General features: G+C 36.3%; 1 protein-coding gene across 8 annotated transcripts in view; it reads right to left on the bottom strand.

Moving 5' to 3' along the window:
* Window positions 1–630: 630 nt before the first annotated feature.
* GCFC2 (GC-rich sequence DNA-binding factor 2) overlaps window positions 631–27,759 on the bottom strand; it is a 49,298-nt gene continuing 22,169 nt past the window's right edge. For 2 of the 8 annotated variants that reach the window (XM_032410593.1, XM_032410594.1), the window contains 11 exons: window positions 26,294–26,417; window positions 25,259–25,340; window positions 24,663–24,775; window positions 23,509–23,708; window positions 21,524–21,674; window positions 16,806–16,927; window positions 9,878–9,954; window positions 7,567–7,633; window positions 5,378–5,524; window positions 1,920–2,044; window positions 631–1,239 (listed from right to left, as the gene is read on the bottom strand). In XM_032410593.1, the coding sequence (XP_032266484.1) occupies window positions 1,122–1,239; window positions 1,920–2,044; window positions 5,378–5,524; window positions 7,567–7,633; window positions 9,878–9,954; window positions 16,806–16,927; window positions 21,524–21,674; window positions 23,509–23,708; window positions 24,663–24,775; window positions 25,259–25,340; window positions 26,294–26,417 (1,326 nt within the window). In that variant the 3' untranslated portion in view covers window positions 631–1,121. Of the gene's footprint in view, window positions 1,240–1,919; window positions 2,045–5,377; window positions 5,525–7,566; window positions 7,634–9,877; window positions 9,955–16,805; window positions 16,928–21,523; window positions 21,675–23,508; window positions 23,949–24,662; window positions 24,776–25,222; window positions 25,341–26,293; window positions 26,418–27,759 lie in introns of those variants that run through there. The other 6 variants (XR_004300289.1, XM_032410595.1, XM_032410597.1 and 3 more) reach the window with 6 other exon arrangements.

The following is a 27,759-nucleotide window of genomic DNA, read 5'->3' as shown; positions in this document are numbered from 1 at the left end:
AACTTCTCAAAATGAGCATTTACTAGTAATTTTTTCAACTTCTTTTCAATTACACAAATATTTTACCAGGAAGTTTATCACATGTTCTGAGTATTTAAAATACCTGTTTCCTGTCTAAGCCTACCCCCCAATGACAAAACCCTAACAAAAGGAGTTAAGTACCTAACAAGTACTGCCTTAGCACACTAAAAACATCATACACAAAATTAAAATAAAAATGGCAATGAGGAAACTATAACATAGGATAGGCAAAACATCAATATCTTTAAAATATAAAGTTCTGACAAATCCATAAGATGAATGGATTATTTAAAAAAGCATTACAAATAGCCAAAAAAAAACAAGTACTTACTCTCCAATAGCCAAAATTAATAATTAAGATTTTTTTACATCTAAATTTGCATTTAGTTAAAAAAAAATGGTAATACCTATGCTGGGGGCGGTTTTCACTGGCCTCTGTTACACTTGTGTTGGCACAATATATTGGTGCAGATTTTTTTTTTTTTTTTTTTTTTGAAAGATTTTGTCAGAGCACGAGGAGGGGGGAGTGGCTGGGAGAGGGAGAGGGAGAAGCAGGCTCCCTGCTGAGCAGGGAGCCCAATGTGGGGCTTGATCCCAGGACCCCGGGATCATGACCTGAGCCGAAGGAAGATGCTTAACTGACTGAGCCACCCAGGTGTCCCTGGTACAGATTTCTGAAGGACAATTTGACAATCAGTAGTTATCAAAAGTCTTAAAATGCTTTTATTCAGTTAATACTTAGCAAATAATTCATTCCAATTAAGATTTCCATTTTAACTTATTTGTAAACAGATAGTTAAAATGAAAAGAACTAACAGATATTTTTATGGTGTAGTTCAGAAGATTCACCAAAGCCCAAACAGCAAGATTTCTCCAATTTCTCTCTTCAACTGGAAACGTGAAAAGAATCAAAGGGAGTAATTAAACTCTTAGTGCTCCCGTGTGCTTAATTGCTGCAACCACCACAGGGGGGCAGCTTTCATGATACCAGAAGGTAAGAAGGGAATGGAGGGATGGAGTCCTGCTCTACCCGGCCCCCAAGCAAAGGAGGCAAGTGTCACTATATTAAAATCTCATGTTAGTACTTTCCTATAGTTTGTTCAAACTTCTTTAATTACTGATTTCAGATGGTCTAGGTGATACTCTTCTATGAAGGATTCTGCTTGATTCAAAGCTTTTATTTTCACCAGAATAGGAATTATTTCTTTGACTTCATCCCTGAAAAACAAAAAAAAGTTTGAGAGCCTAGTGAATCATTAGTTGTTAATCTGAAACAATTTTAAACCCATATCTAAAATTGTTCAGATGTTATCTTTTCCATACAGGTTCAAATATAGTTTATTAGGGGATGTATGCTGGCAAATTTTAATGTGAATGACTGTAAAAAGCAGTTAAATCTATCATCAGAAAACTGAGTTACAGTGTGGGGCTATCAGCTTGGTGGGAGCCTCTGTGGGAATATTTACCCACAGAAATGCTACAAATCTGTGCTTTTTATTTAAAAAATTTTTAAACTTTTGGAGAAGTTGTTTACCAGAACATTACTGTGTATTTAGTGGTGTTAAGCCCCTAAACATTTGGTGCTGTTAATGAAACATCCAAAACAGATTCTAGTTATTGCTGGGTAAAGAGCAGGCTGCAGACCTGTACTTAACTGTTGAGATTTTAAAATGCTTATTTTGGAAGAGATTTACATTTAAAAATATGAACTATTAGGCATGAGATGTGAGTATAAAGTAGTGATTCCAAAGACTGCACATAAAAATATCTACTAATTCTAGAGTGGTAGTCTCCACAGACTTTTAAAAATAGAATAAAAGTACAAATCTAAAAATTGCTGAGTGTAAAACAGAATCATTGAACTGTGCACTTATGGAGATACAAATATGCAAAATTACCTGAATTCACTTCTAGATAATTTATGTGCACACTGCAACAAAAACTGGATGAAGTTTTCTAGCTGGGGAATAGACGTTCTCATGGCAGAGTTTTGGAACCATTTTTCTGGTAAATATGCTGCTATCTGTTAATTAAAACACACGGTCAGTTTTTAATAACAGTTATCTAAGGCCTTTTGCTAACATCAGTCCATCTCATTTAATCCTTTATGGTTATGGTAGAATAAATTGAGAATTTTCCTTTGTCAAAGTTTATAGTTAAAAAAAATTGTATTTTAATGCCAAGAGCTTAAAATAGACTATTCTTTATGATTACTCTCTAGAGGTATTTGTAATACTTTCTATACTCTGTATTCCTAAGCCATTAAATCTGTACAAATGCCATTTACAACTAAACACCAGAAATGCCTAGACACAAAACAGTCAACATAAATATAAAATACATTTTAGTATTATTTCATACTAAGAAATTGAGTGACCTAGCATATGATCTACATAAACAAATTATAGTTAAGGAATCCAGTGGAGGATTGTGAGATACACAGAATAAAAAAAATTATGGTTCTGATCCTTTAATACACTGCTTTAAATGTTCATGGCAGCATACAGAGTCTGTTGCATTCAATTTTTCTTTTGGGGGGAAAGCACCAACACCATTATGCTAAAGGTAAAACATGATCTTGGGGAAAGTTTTGGTAAAAACAAAAAAATGTTTAAGTTAAAAAACAACAACGAAAAAAAACAAAAAAAACTTCCTCATAGCAGAAGAATAAAAGGAAAGAGAATGGGAGGAAGAAAAAACCTGAGATCATACTATGCAAAGAAATTCTTGGACAAATAGGTTATCCTACAGTTATTATCAAGATCAGTATTTATAAAAGTAAAAAGTTGGGAAAAATACACCACATATACATTATAAAGTATGTTAAATGAAAGTTCTGGAATGTACTCTTTCAAAAACACAGTTGAGGAAAAAAGATTTATCCTATTCCTTAATCACCTTTTTCAGTTACAGAAAAAATGCAGACACACTGACTGCCTAGGGTAGAAATACTTATTTGTACACGCTTTTCTCTTGCTCTGTATCACATAACTCAATAAAATTTTCACAGAACTACCTAGCTTTCCCATAAATGATCACAGGATTTAAAGCCACACTGTCTTGGCATGTTTTTTTTTTTTTTCCTTAGAGATTTATATTCATTTGAGAGACAGCATGTGTGTGTATGGGGGGGGGGCATGTAGAGGGAAAGAACCCCAAGCAGGCTCCTTGCTCAGCAGGGAGCCTGAGGCAGGGCTCCATCTCAGGACCCTGAGATCATGACCTGAGCCAAATCAAGAGTAGGCCACTCAACTGCCTGAGCCACCCAGCTGCTCCTTGGCATGGCTTTCTAGCCACAAGCTGTGGAGAGAATCTCCTGCCACTTTTCTACTTCTGATAGTAGACTCATGGTCAAAAGGGACTAAACTGAACCTGAAATACATAGCATGGATGATGAATTCAATTTTGGGGGGAAAATGTAATTTAAAACTATGTGATATAAAGACCATAGCCCAAAAAATCATGGTGGGTTAGGAATTGCTATCTAACGTCTTATGTTGTTTTTAAATTTATAAATATTTTTCCATACTCTTAAAAATGACTTTTATCTGCTGAATAGACAACGTTTTTGGATATTTAGGTTGTTTCCAACTCTGTTATAAATAATGCTACAATAATATTCTTTGTACTAAAACTCTGATAAAGAAACAAGCCCCAGATAGTCATTTGCTCCTTACAACAGCAAACCCAAGACTTTAACTGCAGTTTCAACTCATCCCGGGAATGTCACTTTTTAACAGTCAATCCCCAAATTTCTGGATGGGCGCTATAGTGAGGTCATCTGCATGACAAAAACCATGCCATTCTCCTCTCCCCAGTAAGACCTTGTCCTGGCCTGAAATAATCCTTTTCTTTTGCTAATAGCTTTCTTGTCTCACCCTCTTTCTTATGAAAGCCTTCCATTTTGTACAACTCCTGAGAGTATCTCTCTACTTGCTAGATGGAATGCTGCCTGATTCACAGATCCTTAATAAAGCCACTTAGATCTCAAATTTACTCCACTGAATTTTTTTTTAAACAAATCTACATGTGCATCTCTGATTTTTAACTTAGCAATTTTACTTCAAGGAATTTATCCTAAGTCAAGGGGTATGAACTTTAAAGGTTTGTAGCCATCATGCCAAAAGTCTCTAGAGTTCTAGCTCTCATTCCAACAGCAAAGAGTGTTTCTCAGAACCCCAGCACCACCCATTCTAGGTGCCCCTGAAATAATGTGCTATTGTTTCCTCATTATGACAAGAATTAGGAAAAAAAAAAAACTGGCCAGCATAACAGGTAAATTAATATCCTTACTATATTATTTTGCATTTCTCGGATTAGTACGGTTAACCTTTTCCACGTGTTTAGAAATTATTTTTACATATTCTTTTTTTGGTGAATTTCCTGTTGCATGTCTTTTGTCCATTTTTAACTGGAATATCTGAATTGTTTACTAACTTTAAAGAGCTTTTTAAAAAGATGGATTGTAATCCTTGTATGGCTTATAACTTTTCTCAGTTTTCAACTCCCTTTCCTTTAAACTTTTCATTATAGAAAATTTCACACCAACACGAGAAGGAGTAAGTATGGTAACCCCAATGAACCTATCCTCCAGGTTTAACAATAATCACATAATCTTTTTTTTATAATTTAAGATTTTTTAAAATTTATTTATTCGACAGAGAGAGAGAGGGAACACAAGCAGGGGGAGAGGGAGAAGCAGGCTTCCCACTGAGCGCGGAGCTCAATGCGGGGCTCGATCCCAGGACCCTGGGATCATGACCTGAGCCGAAGGCAGACGCTTAACGACTGAGCCAACCAGGTGCCCCTGATCACATAATCTTGATACCTTTTAAATGTTTTTTCATTCACTGAAGTTTTCTACTTTCATCAAATTGCTTACTTTATCATTTCGTTTCTTGCTTTTAAGTTCAAAAGGACTCCCTTACCATCAGATACATTTATCCTCTTAGTACAGTATTTTATAGTTTCATTTTTATATTTTATCTGAAATTTATACTGGTATTTAGTGAAAGTTGAGGATTTAACATTCTTTTTATAAAGAGTTAACCAGTTGGCCCAGCACCATTTATTAAATAATTTTTCTTTTCCCTGGTGATAATTCAAATCAGTATACTAATTCTTAAATACTGAGGGGTTGGTTGCTTTTGGGTTTCTCGTTTATTAAGTTGACTTACTGAGTACCACAGTTTTAATTATTCTGTTAAAAATAGATTTTAAACTTTTTTTAAAAGTAATCTCTACACCCAATGTCATGACCCTGAGATCAAGAGTCACATGCTCTACTGACTAAGACAGCCAGGTGGCCCACAAAACATATTTTAATAATTTTAAAAAATGATAAAATTACACTGACCTGGTCGCACTTTTTAACAACATCTGGCCCAGGTATGGCATTAAGAAGAGCTATAATAAGGTAACGATTTAGCAGCTTCCCTAGTCCTAGTTCTTGCAAGGTGTCATCTGGGAGGAGTCCATTCCAAAGAAGAATATTGTGGAAGAGCTAAAATAAAATAAAGTATCAAGTGAGTATGTAGCTGTTTCTCTAAAGGAAAACTGTAGTAGTCTCCAACAAACATAAAACGTTGGTCAAACTATTTATTTGACAGAGACACAGCACAAGCAGGGAGAGTGGGAGAGGGAGAAGCAGGCTTCCCACGGCGCAGGGAGCCGGATGCGGGGCTCGATCCCAGGACCCTGGGATCATGATCTGAGCCGAAGGCAGCCGCTTAACGACTGAGCCACCCAGGCACCCCTGGTCAAACTATTTTAAACTCATTAGTAGAAGTATCAATTTTACAATCAATAGAAAACATTTCTAAACAAATAATTCTTTCCAACCTCCATATATTTGCTCATCCTATTTTTTTAAGACTATCACCCAAAATCCATCTCAAATAACTTCACTGGCACCTTTCCAGATCAATAATCTTCCTCCTCAATTCATACTCCCAGAGACTGGGGCCATCAGGTGCAAGACCACAGGACCCAAGGACTCATGAAGGACTGCTGTTAAAGCCAGTGCCACTATTACTAATGTGTGATCCTGAGAAACCGTTACTGCTCTGATATAGAAGATTAAAAAATATAAGCTATTCTAATAAAATACTGGTTGCCTTTCCTTCCTCTAAATCCATACCTTTCTGTGAATTTTATGGTGTTTTCCATTTTCTTTCCAGTACTATATTTATTACTCTACCATGCAATGCTTTTCTATACTTTGTGTCATTATTTATGTTGCTCCCTCTTCCTGGAAAGTGTTTTCCCTGACTCAACTACATAACAAATATGGATTCACCCTATTAAAAACTAAGTTTGCTGAGGTCACCCAAGACCTAATTGTCAAATCCAGTAAACATTTTCAGTCTTTCTCCTAATTCCCTTGGGTGGCATTTAATACTCTGTCTTCACTCTTAAAAACCTTTTGCTTAGTTTCCATAATGCCACCCTCTTGTGACCACTCTGAGTTTCACAATAAATTCTAATGCTTCTTTGAAGACTTCACTTTCTCTGTCTGCCTCTTATGTCAGTGTTTCCCGAAGTTGTGTTCTTAGCCTTCTTCTCATGCTTCATCCCATCTCCTCAGAGGTTGTCATTCATGACCATGGCTCCAAATACTGCCTACATGTGGCTGACTCCCAAATCTCCAACTCCAATCTGTCCCCTACAATTCAGACTCTTACATCTATTTCTATATTTTTCCCCATAGATATCTTCAATTCACCATCTGAAACAGACCTTTATCTTTCCTTCAAACCTCTTCTTCCTGTATCCCCTCCAAAGCCCTCAAAGAATGCCACTGTAAGTTACCAAGTTGCCAAAGTCAGGAACTTGGCTAGTACCCTAGTCTTCATATGCAATTATCATTTAGTCATCAAGTCCTTTCAGTGCTCCATCCTAAGTATCTTCTGAACCCAACTTTTTATCATCCCTCCCTGTTACCACTGACTTAGCAATGACTTCATCCTTTATCTTTTAGACTAGGAGTTGGCCAACTATGGCTTGTGGGTTAAATCTAGCTTGCTGCCTGGTTTTGCAGAGCCGGTAAACTAAGAATGGTTTTTATATTTTGAAATGATTGGGAAAAAAAAAAAAGGGTATTTTGTAACATGTCAAAGTTAGGACACTGAAATTTCAGTGTCCACAGGTGAAGTTTTACCAAAGCACAGCCATGCTCATTTGTTTACATATTGTTTATAACTGCTTTTACACTATAAAGGCTGAGAGCTGAACAGTTCAACAGATATTCAAAGCAGAAAATATTTACTATCTGGTCCTTTACAGAAGTTTGATAATCTCTGCTCTACATGGGCGCCTGGGTGGCTCAGTTGATGATCCTGGAGTCCCTGGATCGAGTCCCACATCGGGCTCCCTGCTCGGCAGGGAGTCTGCTTCTCCCTCTGACCCTCCCCCCTCTCATGTGTTCTCTCTCATTCTCTCTCTCTCAAATAAATAAATAAAATCTAAAAAAAAAAAAAAAAAAAAATCTCTGCTCTACAGTATACTAGATTTAAAATAAAAATAATTTTGTAGTTTTCTACTTACCTTTACACCTGACCAGAACTGCCTTTCTTGGAACTTGGAATGTGGTGATGTTTTGTTTTCTACAGTCCTAATTTGAAACCGAGACAGGACAAAATGCAAACTGTTAATCTTTCAGAACCAGAGTTTAAAAAACTCAGTGTTTTTTTAAACCAACCAAATTAAACCTTAACACATTAACAGAATGTAAATGGAGTGCTCTGATGATATCAAAATTACAATTCCATGTACACTTTGATCCAACAACCCCATTTCTGAGCATGCCTTCTGGAGGTATACTTGCACATGTACCAATGGCGGGTCTATAAAATTATTCACAGCACTGCTGGTAATGGTTTACCACTCACATGCTCACCAGTTACACTACATTATATGAAAGCATATTATGTAGCTTAAAGAATGAGGAAACTACTCTGGTGATGACATGATCTCAAAGATGTACTAAGTCAAAGTAAGGTACGAGACAATGGTTACAAATGCACTTCCTCTGCTATAGAACGGGGGAGGGGGGAGAAATAAGATTATAGCATATATAAGTAATTCTAATTGCATGAGGAAATTATGGAAAGGTAAAATTACTAACAGTGATTATTATGGCATGCATGTACGTATATGGAGGAGGAAGGGCAAAAACTGGATGGAGGGCAGGAGTGGGAGGGAGGAAGACCCCATTTTAAATATAAATTAAAAAATACATACTCATACTTTTGAACCATATGAATAGATTTCTTAAACATTCTACAACAAGCCTTAACAGGGCATAATTTTTACATGTAGGTATCTCTTCACAATTTAAATTAGCAAGAAAGCTTAGAAGTTCCTTTCTTTTCTCCCCACAAAAGCTCTTCAATCCTGTGAACACTCACTGGATAGCTTCAGTTCATGATCCACTACTATAAACTGATGCCTTCTTAGCAAATGTATAAATATGCATCAAATACCACTTGATTCATGATACTGTATATAGAATCCTGAAGAGTCCACCAAAACTACTAGAACTGATAAGTGAATTCAGTAGTCACAAGATACAAAATAAATATACAGAAATTTGTTGCATTTCTACACACTAATAATGAAGTGGCAAAAAGAGAAATTAAGAAAACAATCCCATTTATAACTGCACTAAAAAGAATAAAATATCTAGAAATAAACTTAACCAAGGAGGTAAAAGACCTATACTCTGCAAACTATAAAACATGGACGAAAGAAACATTTCTAATGGATATACACATAAGAAATGTAATTGTGTTGTGAGGACAACACAAAACACATGGAAAGTTAATTCCATTCTCGTGGATTGGCAGATCCAATACTGTTAAAATGTCCACACTACCCAAAACAATCTAAAGATTTAATGCAATCCCTATCAAAATACCAACAGCATTTTTCATAGAACTAGAATAATACTAAAATTTGCATGGAACAACAGAAAACTCCAAATAGTCAAACCAATCACGAGAAAGAACAAAACTGGAGGTATCACGATTCCAGATCTCAAAATATACTACAAAGCTGTAGTCAGAACAGTATGATACTGCCACAAAAATAGACACACAGATCAATGGAACAGAATAAAGAACTAGAAATAAACCCATACTTATATGGTCAATTGATTCTACATTAAAAAAAGGCAAGAATATTCAAAGGGGAAAAGACAGTCTCTTCAACAAATGGTGCTGGAAAACTGGACCACTTTCTCATGCCATAGATAAGAATAAGCTCAAATTGGATTAAAGACCTAAATGTGAGATCTTAAACCTAAGAATCCTAGAAGAGAGCACAGGCAGTAATTTTTTTGGCAACAGCTGTAGCAACGTTTTTCATCTAGAAAAATGTCTCCCCAGGCAAGGAAAACAAAAACAAAAAAAACCCCTACTTGTTTCCTAAAGTAAATCCACAATTCAGATAGTTTCTAGCTTTCTGTGCCAGGCACTGTTCTGAGCACGCTCTTCATCTTCACAATGTCCTGTGAAGTAGGCATTAATACCTCCCTTTACATACAAAGACACTGATGCGCACAAAGGCCCAAAGTCAAGTATCTAGTAATGGTAAATCTGGGCTCCAGTGTATGGATTTAACCATTCTGCGATGCCCCCTGCTATGTTCTTAACATAAAAAAACTGATGTCCAAGTGTGCTAGGTATCATACATGGCATATAAAAAGTGAGAAATATTTTGTTGAAATCCAATTTGCACCTTAATAGGTGTATGTATGTTTGAGAGAACACTTAATATAGTTTCTTTTGTATTACATTCTTAATTCTGTGTTACATGATTAGCTATTTCATATAATCTAGAAATCAACAGCTCTTACCTCTTTGGATACAGAGGAATAAAAACATCATCTTCTATTGCTTTCTTCATTCTCACAACAACGGATTTAAGTAAATCCTATTATATAAAAATTTAAAAGCATCAGTGATGGCCATAGGTAGAAGTCTATTTACCATTTTAAAAGTATAGTACACATTTGTATACATAGAATCAGGTGTTAAAATAACTATCAATTAGGTACAAGAGAACTTTATTCACCCATGTTGGTGCACACAGCTGTAGCTAGTGCATTCTCATTGCTGTATAGCATATTCTGTCACATGAATACTAATGATGGGACATTCAGGTGGTTTCCAGTTTGGGGGCTATATTACACACAATATTGTATAAAAGTTCTTATACGTGTCTTTTAATATACACAGCCCTACATTTCTAATGGATATACACATAAGAATGTAATTGCTGGAATTTAGTTTATGTATATACATTCACCTTTGTACATAATGCCAAATTGTTTTCTGAAGCAGTGATATCCCATTTACATTTCCACCAGCCATGTATGAGAAATCCTGCTTCCCTACCCCTTTACTAATATGTGGTATCCTTTTATTTTTTAATGTTTACAATTCCTGGGGTATATAGTCATACTTTATTATGTTTTAGTTTTTATTTTCCTGTTGAGTAATGTGATGATGAGCATCCATTCATATTTTTTTTTTTTTAAAGATTTTATTTATTTATTTGAGAGAGAGAGAATGAGAGACAGAGAGCATGAGAGGGAAGAGGGCAGAGGGAGAAGCAGACCCCCTGCTGAGCAGGGAGCCCGATGTGGGACTCGATCCCGGGACTCCAGGATCATGACCTGAGCCGAAGGCAGTCGCTTAACCAACTGAGCCACCCAGGCGCCCCCACACATATTCTTTTTAAGATTTATTTATTTCAGAGAGAGAGCATGCATGTGGGCGGGGGGAGGGGCAGAAGGAGAGGGAGAGGAGCAGACTCCCCACTGAGCATGGAGCCTGAGATCATGACCTGAGCCAAAATCAAGAGTTGGATGCTTAACCAACTGAGCCACACAGGGGCTCTGAGTATCCACTCATATTCTTGTCATTTGGATATGCCATTTTGCTAAGTACCTAATTAAAAGCTGCTTGTTTATGTATTTTTTAAAAATCAGATTCTCTTTCTTACTGATTTGTAGAAGTCTTTTATATACTCTAGCTATGGGTCCTTTGTTGGTTTATCAATGTCCTTTGATGTAGTAGTAAATTCACTTTGGCACATTCATTTTAATGTTTGTGAATCAAAAATTGGGAACAACCAGGCGCCTGGGTGGCTCAGTCGTTAAGCGTCTGCCTTTGGCTCAGGTCATGATCCTAGGGCCCTGGGATCGAGCCCCCATCGGGCTCCCTGCTCCGTGGGAAGCCTGCTTCTCCCTCTCCCACTCCCACTCCCCCTGCTTGTGTTCCCTCTCTCACTGTGTCTCTCTGTCAAATAAATAAAATCTTAAAAAAAAAAAATTGGGAACAACCAAAATATTCGATGATAGAGTATTTTTAAGACATATCATCCATTGCAAGAAACTATTACTTAGGTAAAGTTTATAAAGACTGTAGTAAGAAATAAAATTAAATATTTAATGAGATAATGTTAAGGGAAAGAAGTAGGATACAAATGTACATGTCCACTAGGATTATAACTTTGAAGTAAAAGGCTGGATAAAAATATCCTACAATGGTATCAAGTCCTTGTACGAGGATGAAAAGATAAGGGGAATTTAAATTTTTTTTCATGTATTACCAAAATTTCTATATTATTCTTCTTATTCTTAAAAAGGAATCCATATTTGAAAAATAAAAATGCCACAAAACACACTAGAATAGTTTTCAAGTCGGTAACAATGTGTAGCACAAATTAAGCTCTCAAAAGCCCATACTGGCCAAATTACTCATAAATGTAGAATTCAACCAAATGTATTTTTTTTTCACAAAAAGTATATCTAACTGAAGTCCTGTTTCTTTTTCCACTTAAATATCAAGGACATATTCCTCCAGTGGTCACATATCACTATTTAATGTTAAAAACAAAAATTCAATTTTTTTTTACCCCATTTCTAAAATATTTTGAATTATTTTAAAAGAATAAAGATCATTTTTCTAGGCATTATCTCCACAAAGTAGTATCTTACTTATGGAGATTACGGAGTTTGTGTTTGTACTAGACAGACAGTTATGTTTTGATTTTTTTCTAATTAAATTACATCATTGTAATTGAATGCTAGCCTTGACAAGTATTTCCATATTGTTTAAATTTTTGTTTCTTAAAAACAGTTCTCTAAAAAAATGCTATAAAGGACATTATTGAGTCAAATGATGGAAGTGGAATATGGATGGCAGAGTAAATATCATGAAGTTTACTGAAAATAAGTGTCCCATGGTTATGTAACAGACTATCTTTATTCTGAGCAAATATGCAATTTACTCTCAAAGTGTTCAGGAGAAACAAATTGTGTATATATACAATGGGACAGCGGATAATAAAGCAAAATGGGGCAAAATGTTAATGACAGGTGAATCTGGGTAAATGGCCTATGAGTATGCTATTTTTATTCATGAGAGTTTTCTCTAAGTTTGACATTATTTCCAAAAATTTGTTTAAAACAAATTCATATATTTTAAAACTCTGAGCTCATTAACTTTTTCAAGTTTTCAAATACATTATTTGGTGTGGGGGAAAAAAAAAGGTCTCCAAACAGTAAAGTTTTAACAAATACACACACACACACAAGTATACATTCTTTAAAATAGCATTGAAAAGACTCTTAGAAGCTTTAGCTAGTAGTTTTTACACTGCTCTGTATATCCACGGAGATAATCCTGGGTGGCTTGGGCAGATGTTGAGGCCCTCAAGGGAGAGAGAGGGGAGGTGCTGACTACAGCAGAGCAGCTTTGCTTTTGTGTGTTTGTGTACAGGGGTGTGTAAGATTTTATGTGAAAAAAGTTGTTGATAGAAGAAATCTGAAAACTAGCAATCTAAATACTTGATAACATTTTCACATTTCCACTAACTGGTCAACCAACTTATGCTTAAAAACATGTAGTGACAGGGAATCATGATCTCCTGAGGCCGCCCATAACTTTGGGCAGTTATTAACTATTAGATTTCAGTTAACAATGAGAAACAAACTTTTCTATACCTTCCACTCCTTGGTCCTAATTTACTTCTTAAGATCATACAGAACAAAACTAATCTCCCTTCCACATGACAATTCTTCAGATTCTAAGACTGGTATTTCCCTTTTCTACATTTTCTCTTTCCCATACCATCTTAGACACTTTCCATTTAATACACTTACACCCAGAATTAAATGCAACATACCCAGGGCAGTCTTACCTGTGAGCAGAGCACATATTAACACTTGTATTCAAAATAGCACACACCCAGTAGAAAGAACTCCCCATAGTCTTTCTATTACTCAAGTGACACTATTGACTCATATTGGGTTTACTGTTGATTATATCCTTCTCTGGCTTACCAATGCTGCTTCAAGGTCGTTTCTTTCCTTTTATTTTTGCAGTTGAATGTTTGAATACAGGGGTAGGACATAATATATATTCCTTTTACACCATATATTTTGAGAGTTAGTCCATTTTCTCAGTATTTGGAATCCTTTTGGATACTATTCTACTATCCCTAAATCTATGCAGAATTCCTAGCTTTGTGCCATTGACAAATTTTACTAGCATGCATTTTACATCTTCATCCAGTTCAATACTGAACACGGCAAATATTGAGAAGATATCTAATACTAAAAGACTCCCCGCAAAGGTAGCCACATCCCTCTTGGTCCAGTATTCTGTAGCTATACTCTACCAGTTTCTTGTACCTAACTGTACCACTGCTAAGCTTATCTTTCCCCATTTAATCCACAGGAACAATCATAACATACTTAAATACACTACCTACTCTACCTGAACAGTATCTTATTCATCAGTGAAAGTAACTGAGATAATATGGGAAAATTTGCTTCAATAAGCAATCACCTGTATTGACGAATCCTATCAGTAACAGATTGTAACTGCTACTTTCTTTAAGTGTTCATAATCTATCTCTGTAATAATCTATTTTAGAATCTTAACAAGAATCAAAACTATTCTCAACCACGCATTAGTTTATAGAATCATTTGCTTCTCACTTCGAAAACAAGAATTATGCTGAGTCCATTCTTCTAGAACCTTTTTCATTCTCTTCAATTTCTTACACGTCACTGAAAAAAACACAGTGATCTCACTGGCAAGGCAAACTGTCTTAGTAACCAGGAACACTATGTAGTTCAGTGATTCTTACGTAGGAGTAACTGTGACACGCCCAGGGAATATTTTATAATGTCTGGAGATATTTTTGGTTGTCAAGACTAGGGAGCACTACTGGCATCTAGGGGTCAGAGGCCAGGGAAGCTGCTAAGCACACCACGATGCACAGGACAACTTCCCCCAACAAATAATTATCTGCTCCAAATGAAGACTGTTGAAGCTGAAAAGTCCTGATGTAGTCCAGTCTCTTACTAATTACACAAAGAACCCATTTGAAATTTCCACATTTATTGTGGGAGGGCTACTAGAATAAAAATTACTGGTATAAAAACTTCATGAGTGACTCTGTAACACTTTTGAAAATTTTAGTTATTACAAATTACGAAGTGCCGGGTCTACCACTTAGTACCCAAGTGACCTTTTACAAGGGACGTGGCCCTCTGGGCCCCAGCTTCTTCGTCTGTAAAATGCAATTAAAGTCAATACATTTCACAAGGTTGTGACGATCAAATGAGACAATGTGAAAATGTTTATTAAACAGTAAAACACTATATATATTTAGGTTACAATTACATAGTCCCATATAGAGAGCAAATGTAAGATTCCATATCTACTTCCTTGTGGCTCTTATCTACTAATCCTGGTTCTATGCTCTGTAACAACACAGAATAAACCCATTCCTTCTTCAAATATAGAATCGTCATGTATATCTTCTTCTAAGTTAAATATCTCTAATTTCTGCAATGATTTTCAAGTTATAGGTCTTTATTCTGTTGGAGGAAGGTGAAGAATGCCCTCTTTCCCATCACAGTTGCTATATGTTCAAATCCTTTACTTTCCATTAGGTCCCAGCTCAAATGCCACCTTGAACATTTCACAGTATTTTATCTGGGCTGCTCAGGTGGGGGGGTGGGTGGGAAGATGGGGAGGCAATGTGGTCAGTGACATGAGCTTAGGCTTTAAAATAAGATTAAGGTTGGGGCGCCTGGGTGGCTCAGTCGTTAAGCATCTGCCTTCGGCTCAGGTCATGGGATCGAGCCCCACATCGGGCTCCCTCCTCTGGGCGGAGCCTGCTTCTCCCTCACCCTCTGCTTGCCTCTCTGCCTACTTGTGCTCTCCCTCTCTCTCTGTCAAATAAATAAAGAAAATCTTAAAAAAAAAAAAATAAATAAAATAAGATTAAGGTTCAAATCCTAGTTCTAATTCAAGGTATTACTATGAACAAATTTCTGAGACTGTCTCTTCATCTGTAAAATGAAGCTATCACCCATTTTTTAATAGAGCTGCTAGAACTAAGATGACATAGGAACAAGACCTAACAAAGTACCAAGTACTTAGCAGGAATTAAGTAAGTGTTCCTTGTCTTCCTCCACTTCTCACTTCCTATTTTAAATAACATTTTTTTTTTTCCTTTTTAATGTAGGCTTCACACCTAGCGTGGAGCTCAATGTAGGGCTTGAACTCATGACCCTGAGGTCAAGACCTGAGCGGAGATCAAGAGTTGGAGCTTAACTGACTGAGCCACCCAGGCGCCCCTTAAATAACAATTTATGTACATCTTATTTCCTTTTAGATTACATGCTTCTTGAAGACGGAATCATGCTGGTTTCCCTCTTCTCCCTCTTACTTCTTACAGCTTCCCTCCTTCATAACTCCCAGTGCTAAAATTTAATGGTGTTGGTAATATGAACGCGACATGTCTCCTCACTTCTCAATCACCTTGCTTACAATCTCTCTCAATTTCCTTAAAGGTCAACATATAATTGGTTTACTGATTTAACTGTATGAATATATGACATTCTCATCAACAAACAGAATGATAAAAAAGAGTACCACAATAAAAGTAAGATTTAACAAATTCTCACCAAAGCCTCTAAAAGGTCTCTCCTTATGTCTTATGTTGGATAAAACTCAATTCTAAATCATGGTAAGATGAAAATCTATCCTACTGAACTTTTTTTAAGGATTTTTTTTTTTTTTTAAGTATAATCTACACCCCAATGTGGGGCTTGAATTCATGACTCCAAGATCAAGACTCACATGCTCTACTGAGCCAGCCAGGTGCCCCATATTCACTGAACTTTGAATCCTTAAAGAGATTACTGCTCTTAACTTTGGCAGATTACAAATAACTAGTTCATATAATGAATGTTAATCTAATTTTAAAATCATTGTTAGAGCAAAGCCACACTACTAGATTTTTGCCAAAAGAAAATTTTTTTCCTCTTAGAAGGAACCAATTTGCACAATGCATTTATGCCTGTTCATCTCTGCAGGGCCAATGTATATTCACAAACCTGAAAAATGGCTGGCTGGACCATGAGAACAAAAACCAGACCACTGAACAGAGAGGAATAAACTAATAAAAATAAAAATAATAATCTGGGTCTTATTACATGTATGTGTATCCTACAATTAATAATGACTGTCATCCCTGTTAGAATGTTCATAAACATAAAGGTATATTCTTTCATCTTATTATTATAAAGAAGAAATGGTCAATCCTAGTTTCTATAAATCAGAAGTAAATCTATTTTTTCCCAAATTGTTTTTTGGTAATTACTTCTTTTGCATCTTCTGGAAACAAAGATTTAGAACAAAAGTACATTAACCTATAAATAAATCAAGAAGTTTTTTAACTCTAGAAATTATTACCTGTTTGCCTTTACTAACTTCGTTTGCACAAGTGGAAAGTTCTTCAAGAATCACTCTGCAGTGTGTTATTAAACTTGTAGTCTGTGAGGTCGACAGGGGATCCCAAATGAATTCTACAAAGTCTGAAACAAAAGTTTCAGTAGTGTACAATTTACTTACTAAATTGCTTTGCTTTTCATGTATAAACAACCGAGGCCTTTAGCAAAGACTTCCATCCTATGAGATTTAAAATCCATGCCAATCATTACCATTATGTATTTGCATACATCCTCAATTTCCTTGTCCTTTTTGGGCTCTGTTGAACTTGTGTAACTCAACCACAGCTCTAGTTAAATCCACCTGTCACCGAGTCTGTGCTCCAACCATATGGCTAAAACATGGCTGGAAAAAAAAATACTTTAAATTTATCACTGTGAAACTCCAGTGAGCCCTTCATGCTGCCTAGCAATCATGTTTTCCTGGCCCATTCCCCCTCCCTCTCATCCAGATGATCATTTCCTGTCCTTTTCTTCCTCCTTGCTTTCTCAGTTAATGGACTTGACTCTTCTAGACAACTATTTACCTTTTATTGTCTCTTCCCTTGCTCTCACCCTCATGCTAATATTTCCTCAACTGATGAGAAAACAGAAGAAAAGTTCTATAAGCAACTACTGCAGAATCTACACACCTACCTACAACTATGCCCACGTACTCTTGTCTTCCATTCTTATGGATGAAGCACCCAAGCTCCTCACTTTGTGCAAAAGGTCTCAACCCCTTTGGCTTACTGGAAGATCCTGTTCCCAGAATTCTGCCCTCTTAACTTCGGTATTGCCATCACTTCTACTGGATCTTTCCCATCAGCCTACAATTATTCTCTTATACTGAAAATAATCCCTCCCTTGACCCTTTTTTCCGTCTAGTACTGCCTTATTTCTTTCCTTCACTTTACAACAAAATTCAAAAAACTGTTGAAACTATCTCTGATTTCTTTCCTATTAACTCTTGAATTCATTTCAATTAGGCCTTATCTCCAACCATTCTACCTAAACTATTCTTACCATTGCAGATGACCTTCACATTGCAAAACCTAATGGTTGATTCTAGTCCCCATCTGATTTATCAGCAACAATTGGAACAGTTGATCATTCCCTTTACAAACATTTCTTTTCTTGGCATCCAGGATAGCATTCCTGGTTTCCCACCTATCTCTGTGGTCTCCTTTGCTGGCTGCCTGTCATCTCCTTGATTCATAAATGCTGGAGTACCTCAGGACTCAGGTCACTTACCTTCTCCTTCCTGTCTACATTTATACCCTTAGTATTTAAGGTCAGTTTTGTGGCTCTAAATGTCATTTATGTGCTGATAAATTCCAAATTTATGTCTGCTACTTGGCCCTCTCCTTTAGACTCATATATTCAACAACCTAGTTAACATCTCTACTTGGATGACAGGCATTACAAACTCAACATTTGTCAAACTGAGCTCCTGATAACATCCCCTTACCCTAACCATGCTCCTTTCAGTCTCATTCACTTCAGGAAATGGCAACTCTGTCCTTCCAAATGCTCGGGCCCAAACCCATGCATCACTCTTGATTCCTCTCTCTCTTGCTCCAAACAACCAGTCCATTAGAAAATTCTGTTCGTGCTATCTTTAAAATGTATGCAGAATTCAACCACTTTTCAGCACTTCCACTTTTAACACCCTAGCCCAAGCCAGTATCATCTGTTGCTTGGATTACTGCAAAGTCTTCCTAAGTGGTCTGCCTACAGTTCATTCTCAACACAGTAACCACAGTGATTCTGCTAAAATGTTAGGCAGACCAATTACTTCTCACTCTTTGACTTACAATAAAAAGTGAAGTCCTTACGAATGATTATAAGGATCCATATAATGTAGCCCGTCATTTTTTTTTTTTTTTTAAAGATTTTTATTTTGGAGAGAGCGAGCGAGAGAGAGAGAAAGAGAGAAAATCTCAAGCAGACTTCACACTGAGTGCAGAGCCCAATGCAGAGCTCAATCCCATGACCCTGATATTATATCGTGAGCTGAAACCAAGAGTTGGACGCTTAACTGACTGAGCCACCCAGGTGACCGAGCTCTTACCATCTTGTTAACCAATTCTTGTTCTCTGCCCATCCTCACTCCACTATAGCTACAATGGCCTATGTGCTGTTTTTCAAGCAAATCAGGCTGGCTCCTGCCTTGCTGTTTCCACTGCATTGGATTCTGTTTCCCCAGATATTCTTATGGCCCACTTCTTCCTTTCAGAATCTACTCAATTGTAACCTTCTCAGGAACGCCTTTTCTGCCCATTCCATTTTAAATTGCACTCCTCTTTGATAATCTGTATCCCTTTCTCTTACTTTTTCATCTCAGCCCTCATAACTAACATTTTCTAGATTTTACTTATTATCTTTTTCACAGAATGTAAGCTCCAGGAGGGAACGGATTATTATTTTGTTCACTATTGTATATGCTGAGTCAACAAAAGTGCCTGACACAGGGTAGGCCCTTGTAAAATACAAGTTAAATAATAGAAAAAATGAAATAGGTTTAAAAAAAAAAAAAGACAAAAAACAGTGATTTCTCAAGCATCTAGAAGGTTAGGTTTCTTTTCTTTTTTTTAAAAGATTTTATTTATTTGAAAGAGAGAGCACGAGAGAACACAAGCAGGGGGAGTGGCAGAGGGAGAGGGAGAAGCAGGCTCCCTGCTAAGCAGGGAGCCCAATTCAGGGCTCGATCCCAGGACCCCAGGTTCATGACCTGAGCTGAAGGCAGACGCTTAACCGACTGAGCCACCCAGGAGCCCCTAGAAGGTTTTTAATAACCTTAGAAATATTTGGTCAACTAATACTGAGAGCCTACTATGTGCCTAGTGTTCAATACAAGAGACACAGCAATGAATAAGATTAGGTAGGTAGCTGCCTTTGAACAACTTTGTCTAAGGGCGAATACATTTATATAAGCAATTATAATTCAGTGTGTTGGTGTTACCAGAAGTTTGAGTTCAGAGTGCTACAGGAACCCAGAGAGATATGCGTGAACCAGTTCCTAAAAGTGAAGTCTATACTGAGTCCTGAAAGATGAAGAGGAATTAGCCAGGCAGAAGAGGTGGGGCTAGGAGGTTTGTCAAACGGATGGAACATAGAAGATACAAAGGCTTAGGAAGAATATAGCTGAAATGCGGAAATGAGGAAAAGAAGGAATAGAGCTTAGCAAGAGATGGGGCTGGAGAATTACTAAGCAGAGAGTGATTCTGAAAGGCCAAGAAAGCCATGTTAAAGAGTTTAGGCTTCATCCCAAGGGCAGTTAAGAATAATGAAAGGGTTTTAAGTGAGGTATGATAGAATCAGACTCACATTTTAGACGAATTACTTTGGTTGTAGTATAGAAAATACATTAGAAAATGGGAAACAAACAAACAAACAAACCCAAACCAGATGTGGCCATTGCTTATATAAATAAGAAAGATGGAGGAGTGAACGACTCGAAAATCCTGGTTTGAATACATGGGTAGATGGAGATGTCACCTTCTAGATAAGGAATATAAGAGGAGCAGATCTGCAGCAAAGATGGTAAGTATGATGACACTTGTGGACTGCGAGGTGCCTGTTGGACATCCAAGTGGATGTACTTGAAAGGTACTTTGATAAGAGAGATCTGGACTTCCTCCGGTACTTTTGGATTTAAAATTATGTAGAGCAGCACTATCTGAAGTAACTTTCTGAATGATGGAAAAAACACATTATATCTGTACTATCTAATAGCCATGAGCTACATATGTATGACTATTAAGTATTTAAAATGTCATTAGTGTGACTGAGCAATTGAATTTTAATTTTACTTAGTTGAAAATTTTAATAATCACATTCAGCTACTGGTTACTACACTGAACAACACAGATACAGATGGCACTAAAGGAGAGCATGAAATTACCCAGGGGGCTCATGAAGAGTATAAGAGGGTCCAGGACAGACCTTGAGAATAAATATATAGTATTAATTTCTCATAATTCTACTTATTTGAGGGACTGTTTAATTTTAAGTGATGTATTTGGAGTTTTTAGAAGAGTACTTAAATGAGGCATACATATTCTGTGCTATCATTAACAGAGCTAGGTAAAAGTAGTAACTTTCTTATAAAACCATGACTGTACTGCAAGATACACTGAGAAAAATCTTTAAAGTTTAGTTAAATTGGCGAACAAGTAATACAAAGGTGGTTGCTTCACCTTTTAAGAGTTCTGCAGTCTTTGCTATCAGAATCTGTTTTCAGGGACATGGTGAATCAGATCAAGTACAATTTCAGATGAAACAAGTCCTCAGACTGAAGCACAAAGAAGCATCAATGCTAAGTGCAGATGTGGGGAAGATGTAGTAAGGTTTTTTAAAGAAAGAAATGAAAAGAAACGGGGAGAAGTCAAGGGAAAGAAATCCTACTGTAGTAGGAATGAAAGAATGCCACTAATAAATGACTTAAGTGTTATAGAAGGAACACCAATGTCACAAATGCTAAAGGCTGAAGAATACTAGCAGTCTGGTAGCTGATCACTTGTGCAAAGAAGCACTTTTTAATCACCTTCAATTATGACATCTATTGATTTTTACTGCATTTTACATTTCCCTGTGTTCAGAAACTTCTGAAAAAAAAATCTGTGAATGTAACAGAAATTGATGATCTTAGACTTTGCCAGAGAATAATTTAATTTTACCAAGATTACAAAGCAGTAGTACCTGTAAGTCGAGGAATAAGTGTTTTGTTGATGACAGTAGACAAGATTTTCTTATCAGAACTGTCTTCCTTCTTTGAATCTTCCATACTGCTAGCCATAAATTCTTCTATAGATGTGAACCACGGCATCTGTTTTAAACCTATGGCATCAAACTTATAAATAAAATTATCAAAATTATCAATACATTCTTAAACATTATTTTAAAATAGTTATATTTTTCAGTAATCACTGGAACTTTTCTGAGAATCAAAAAAGAACAATTCCATATTTTAACCCCTTGTATTTAGCACTAGACCACCAAGACTAGGCAGGATGACATGACTAAGACATGATGTCTAAACAGTATGACAAGAAACTACGTTCTACCCATCATTCATACGACAAGTACTCCAAAAATGCCCACTATGTTCAGAACCTACCACACTTTACTTTCATACATTTGTAAGAATAGCACTTAAAATAACCATGGAATTTGTTTATAAAAATTCATTTACCTCATGCAAAATTCATTTCTGGTTCTCTCAATTCTCATAGGGACAAATGTGTATTTTACAGGTGGTTTAGCTTAACAGGCAAGTGGCAGATGGCCAATTATTATTTGTTGAATGAATGAACATATCAGCTTGAGTGGTTAACAACTAGGCTGCTGTCCAACCAACTACTAATTTTCTTAGGGATCAGCTTAGTTCCTGTACAATGAAGACTGCCTGGACCTGAACCTAACACAGCAACAGGCATGCATGACTAGGACAGAAAAAAGATAAAAGGACATGGCTCTGTCTCCTTTATTCTGTTAAATCTTTACCTTTGGTTCTCCTCTACTCCTTCAATTTCATTTTCTCATTTGTTTCCTTACTAGACATATCCACATGGATATTCCACTATCATTAAAACTTCCTTCAAAATCTTTTTCCCTCCTGGAAGTCCCCATTCTTATTAATGGAACTACCACTGTTCTAACAACCCAGAATCAAAACATCGGGGCCACCTTTCGATGTGATGATGTGCCAGAGTTATTCTCAGTATTTTACTAATTCTTCCTTTTATTTTAATTCCAATATAGTTAACATACAGTTGTGTTAGTTTCGGGTGTACAGTGTAGTGATTCAACACCCCATACATCACCCAGTGCTCATCAGGACAAGTGCACAGCTTAATCCTCATTGCCTATTTCACCCATTCCCCCGTCCCCCTCCCCTCTGGTAACCATCAGTTTGTTCTCCATGTTTATGAGTCTGTTTCTTGGTGTTTCTCTCTTTCTCTCTAATCAACACTTTCTTTCTCTCTCCTTTGTCACTACCATTCTATGTGAGGAATTCACTACCTTGGACTTGGGGTTCAGCAGTAGCCTTTCAGTATTATATCCACCTCTTATCTCCCTTCCCTCCAAGTTAGCTTGCTGCTAGGGCTTCCTAAAACATTACTTTCATAATGCTACTCCTCCCATTATTTACCAAAATAAGTTCCTATCTCTTAATTTAGGATCTGAATCTCTATACAGTCTCTAGCTCCTGAACTACGATTTCTCCTTATGCACCTTTACAAAAAAGTTTGTCTCCTGTTTAAATCTTCAAGACCCTTCCAATCCTCATTTCAACTCCCCCTCCTCAATGCAGCTTTCCAAACCAAATTATTACCAATATATCATCTCCAACTTCAGAACTCTTGGTACCTATGCTGAATTTCCTCAAACAGACTAAAATTCTTAAAATACTACCTTTACGTTTTTAAATCATTTAAAAATATTAAACTTATCATAGAAGCAGCTATAAAACAAAAAAAAAGTGTTTCCTTGACAGATATTTAGTGCTATTCAGGCTTAAAAATAAAGGGGGAACCAAAAATAAAAAAGATGAATGCAAACTATTACCCCAAAACACTAATTATCAAATCCAACTCTATGTATTTTAAAGCTAACCTGATAACAAGGGCATTTAAATAATGAACATGACAGAATTATTTCTTTTATATGTTAAGCTTAAATACCTTAAGAGGATTCCAATCAATCAACTGAACTCGGATTAGGGGATTTAAAAGCTTCGGTATCCACAAACTAATGAAAGCTTCATAATAAGAATCAGGATACTTTTCTCGCCATTGTTGAAATTTCAACAAAATATGCTGGATATTACAAAAGTCATCATGTACATCTTCAAAAATCTTCTTATGATCCTGTGAAATGTCACCTGTAAACAAAATGAGTCTCTGGTGTATAATACATTTTAAGTTTGTGAACTTTGTTTCCTATAAACAGTCACATACAAAGATGTATGTAATCAACTGAGCTGAAAACTTTCCTTCGATATTAACATATAAATTAGTTTATTAGAAAAAATCACTTTAATAGCAATATTGACACTAACAAATTCCACCACTTACTGAGTTCCTGCTATGTCAGCATCACAACTACAGCAGGTGTCACTACCCTATTTACAGACAAAAAACAAGCAAACAAGCAACATGAGATTCAGGGAGATCAATGGATCTGCCTAAGATCACACAAAATACAGCCCTTCTTCAAACCCATCTATTTGACTGTAAGGCCCACATTCTTTCAAATATACAATATTTTACCTTCTCATATCACTAAAATTTTTAAGTAACCTCTACCAACAATGTGGGGCTCGAACTCACAATCCTGAGATCAAGAGTTGCATGCTCTAGCGACTGAGCCAGCCAGGCACCCCTAAATTTAAGTTTTCAATTAAAAATGATGATATAGAAAGTATGTAGTACAGTAACAAAATAAAAAATGTCCATGGTTCCTTTACAAAAGATGAGGAAGGCTGAGGGGAAAAAAACTATAAAGATGCAGAATACTCACAATGTTCCTCCATTTTATCCCATTTTTTCAGAGGAAGAAAAAGGTTTTTTTGTTTTGTTTTGTTTTGAGTAAACTCTAATCCCAAAGTGGGGGCTCAAACTCATGACCCCAAGATCAAGAGTCACATGCTTTACTGACTGAGCCAGATAGGTGCCCCAAGAAAAGTCTAAAAAGGGGAAAAAAATGTGTTCCTTTTTTCCTAAATTTTCCCAACGATTTTATATAGCTTATGTATTTAAGGGGGGCAAGCACTGAGAAGAATTTCCTACCATTTCAATATTTCAAATAAAGACATATTAGAAACTTGCTAACTGACCTTGGGTTTTTTGGAAGTCATTCATGTCTGCTGAAGACAGTTCATCATCACTAGATGTCCCTTCCTGATGATCACAATTCCCAGAAAGTGCCCTAGCTTGTCTTCTTCGTGACCTATGTTTTGCAATAAACCGAAAGCAAATTAAAAACGAACAGTTCCTGCTGAAAAGAAATGCTTTAAAACAAAAAGCTGGACTCATCAATGCCCAGAATATACACCACAGAATTTTATGCTAATATTTTTGGCATTTCAGCTTGATTAATCTGAATTGGTGGTTCTCCCTCTTTTTCTTACAGAACATTCCCATGGGCTACCCACACTTTAAAGAGGTGGTAACAATATAATAATGACTGGCTGTAGTTACAAGCAATTCCTAGACCAATAAATGCCATCTTACCCATTCCTTTTGACTGACCTAATACACCAGTGTGTCTTTAAACCCTGGGGGTGAGGGCTGTTTAACTAAATTTTGGTTTTACATCATTCTCACAAATTAATGTTCAGTTATGGTTAATTATACCATACGGGTTAACTATATTTAAGTAGTGAAAAATACTTGCTCAATGATGCTTTAAGTCTTCAGTTTATATAGCTACCTTCGAGATTCAATCTCTTCTAAAATCCATTGAGTTTTTTCATCTACAGCCAAGCTTTCATTTGTTGATGTCTCAGCTCTGCCTGTTAATGAATAAAATTGATTTCATTCTTAAAAGAAATAAAGGGAGACACTATTAAACCAAAATTGTATCTTGGGTGTATATACATATAGGTATATATAAATACACTTAATATGCTTAAATTGCATATTTCATCATGCATTGAAATTTCAATGTTAACTCCCTATCACAATATTAATAGGCATTGAGCTTGCTGGCCTGATACCTTGGCTGGTGAATACAGTTCAGCACTTGAGAATACTAACAAAATTCTACCAAGTTTCTTTTTCTCATATTCTTTTTCAGTAGTTTTCACCAGTTTTTTTTCTGTCCCTGAATTGCTAGAATTATTTGCATTACCAATATGTTATTTATATTATTTTCTACTTTAGTATGTACCATAATTTATAACCAACTATAGGTCATGTGTTTGAGAGTCACTTTGCTTTAATCAGCTATTTGGTTATGATCTCATCTCTTTCACTATTCCCTGGACTGCACTTTAATCAACGGAAGGCATCTCTGAAAATACAAAACCAGTGAGAGAACTAAAAGGTAGCATCCAAATCTTATTTGAGATCTCACAGATGATTCTCTCCTGAAACCCACCAAAACATCTCTAACCTTCATAAATAATCTGTGGGAGGGCCATGAAATCTTTATTAAGTTAGATTTCTGACACAGCCTATAGGTTTATGTCAACTCGTCTCAAAACAGTCATTATCTGACCATATATCCTGTCTCAAAAACTAAATGATTAGAAGTTATAATTTTTATTTTTACTTTTGTCTTAGACAGAATTCAGGACATTTTGAAGCCCTAACTCTAAATATTTTGAAGTTTTTGAAAAGGGGTGAAAGCTTAGTGGGAAGATATGCAAAAAGCATTTTTTATACAGGAATAAAAATATTTTATTCTCCAGCTAATTGTCAGCTTAATGAATAATAAATTATATTGAACATGAAAAACACTAACGTGATAACTGCTGTAAATACGTTGATTCATGTTTTAATTCATCTTGCCTGCGTTTCACAAAGGTCATGGCTTGTTTTAAAAGGAGTGCATGCATGGATGATTCTATTTCTTGGATGCTGATAATCTGAAATACATATATAAGTAACATTTTGCAGGTCATCAATAATGAATTACAAAAAGTAATACATTCTTATACAAAGAAACATTTTCAATACTACATTTTAATTAAAAAAATATTGTGAGATACAGATGGCTGCCAATGCTTTTAATATTGATAAAACCAGAAAATCAACTTACTGTACTAAAACAGCTATAAATATCATAAATAATGAAAGCAAATAGGCTGGAGTCAGGAATATGGATAAGAATGGATAGATAAGAAATAGGATTCTTTTTTTTTTTAAATTTTTTTTTGTTATGTTAATCCCCATACATTACATCATTAGTTTTAGATATAGTGTTCCATGATTCATTGTTTGTGCATAACACCCAGTGCTCCATGCAGAATGTGCCCTCCTCAATACCCATCACCAGGCTAACCCATCCTCCCACCCCCCTCCCCTCTAGAACCCTCAGTTTGTTTTTCAGAGTCCATCGTCTCTCATGGTTCTTCTCCCCCTCCGATTTCGCCCCCTTCATTCTTCCCCTCCTGCTACATTCTTCTTCTTCTTTTTTTCTTTCTTAACATATATTGCATTATTTGTTTCAGAGGTACAGATCTGAGATTCAACAGTCTTGCACAATTCACAGTGCTTACCAGAGCACATACCCTCCCCAAGAAATAGGATTCTTTATTTGAGATATGAGAAGGAGAAAATGAGGGGTGCACCTATTTTTCACAAGCCGAGGGGGCAAACTGTAAGAGCACACTTGACGAAACTGATAAATTTGAAAAAATGGAGAATGGAAGAGACCTAACCAGACAGGTAGAAAAGCTGTGAAGCAGAAATGAATGATTATTTAAAATCGATGTTCTTACATTTCTTGGGCAACAATTCCCCCCACTCCAACGATGTTCCATAATAGTTGCCATGGGTACATCAATGTGTAGGCCAAGAAATGTTAAGAGTGTCATTCTTCAAGGATCAATGAAGAAAGTTGTATTGTAATAAATACTTCAGAAAGTAACTACCAAGGGACAGTAAAAAGTAGTCAACTTGAAACAACAGGAGAGAAAAAATCCGTTTGGTAACATTTTAAATGTAAATAAAAAGCAACGAAGAAAGTAGAGTGTATTTTTAAAAATGATTTCATCTAGGGGCACCTGGGTGGCTCAGTCGTTAAGTGTCTGCCTTCGGCTCAGGTCATGATCCCAGGGTCCTGGGATCGAGCCCCGCATCGGGCTCCCTGCTCTGCGGGAAGCCTGCTTCTCCTTCTGCCCCTCCCCCTGCTTGTGTTCCCTCTCTCGCTGTGTCTCTCTCTGTCAAATAAATAAATAAAATCTTTAAAAAAAAAAAAAAAAATGA

Source organism: Phoca vitulina, unplaced genomic scaffold, assembly GCF_004348235.1.
Source record: "Phoca vitulina isolate PV1807 unplaced genomic scaffold, GSC_HSeal_1.0 scaffold12, whole genome shotgun sequence".
Taxonomy (NCBI): Eukaryota; Metazoa; Chordata; class Mammalia; order Carnivora; family Phocidae; genus Phoca; species Phoca vitulina.
Note: the sequence above shows the minus strand (reverse complement) of the source record. Positions and strands in the feature narration are given on the sequence as shown.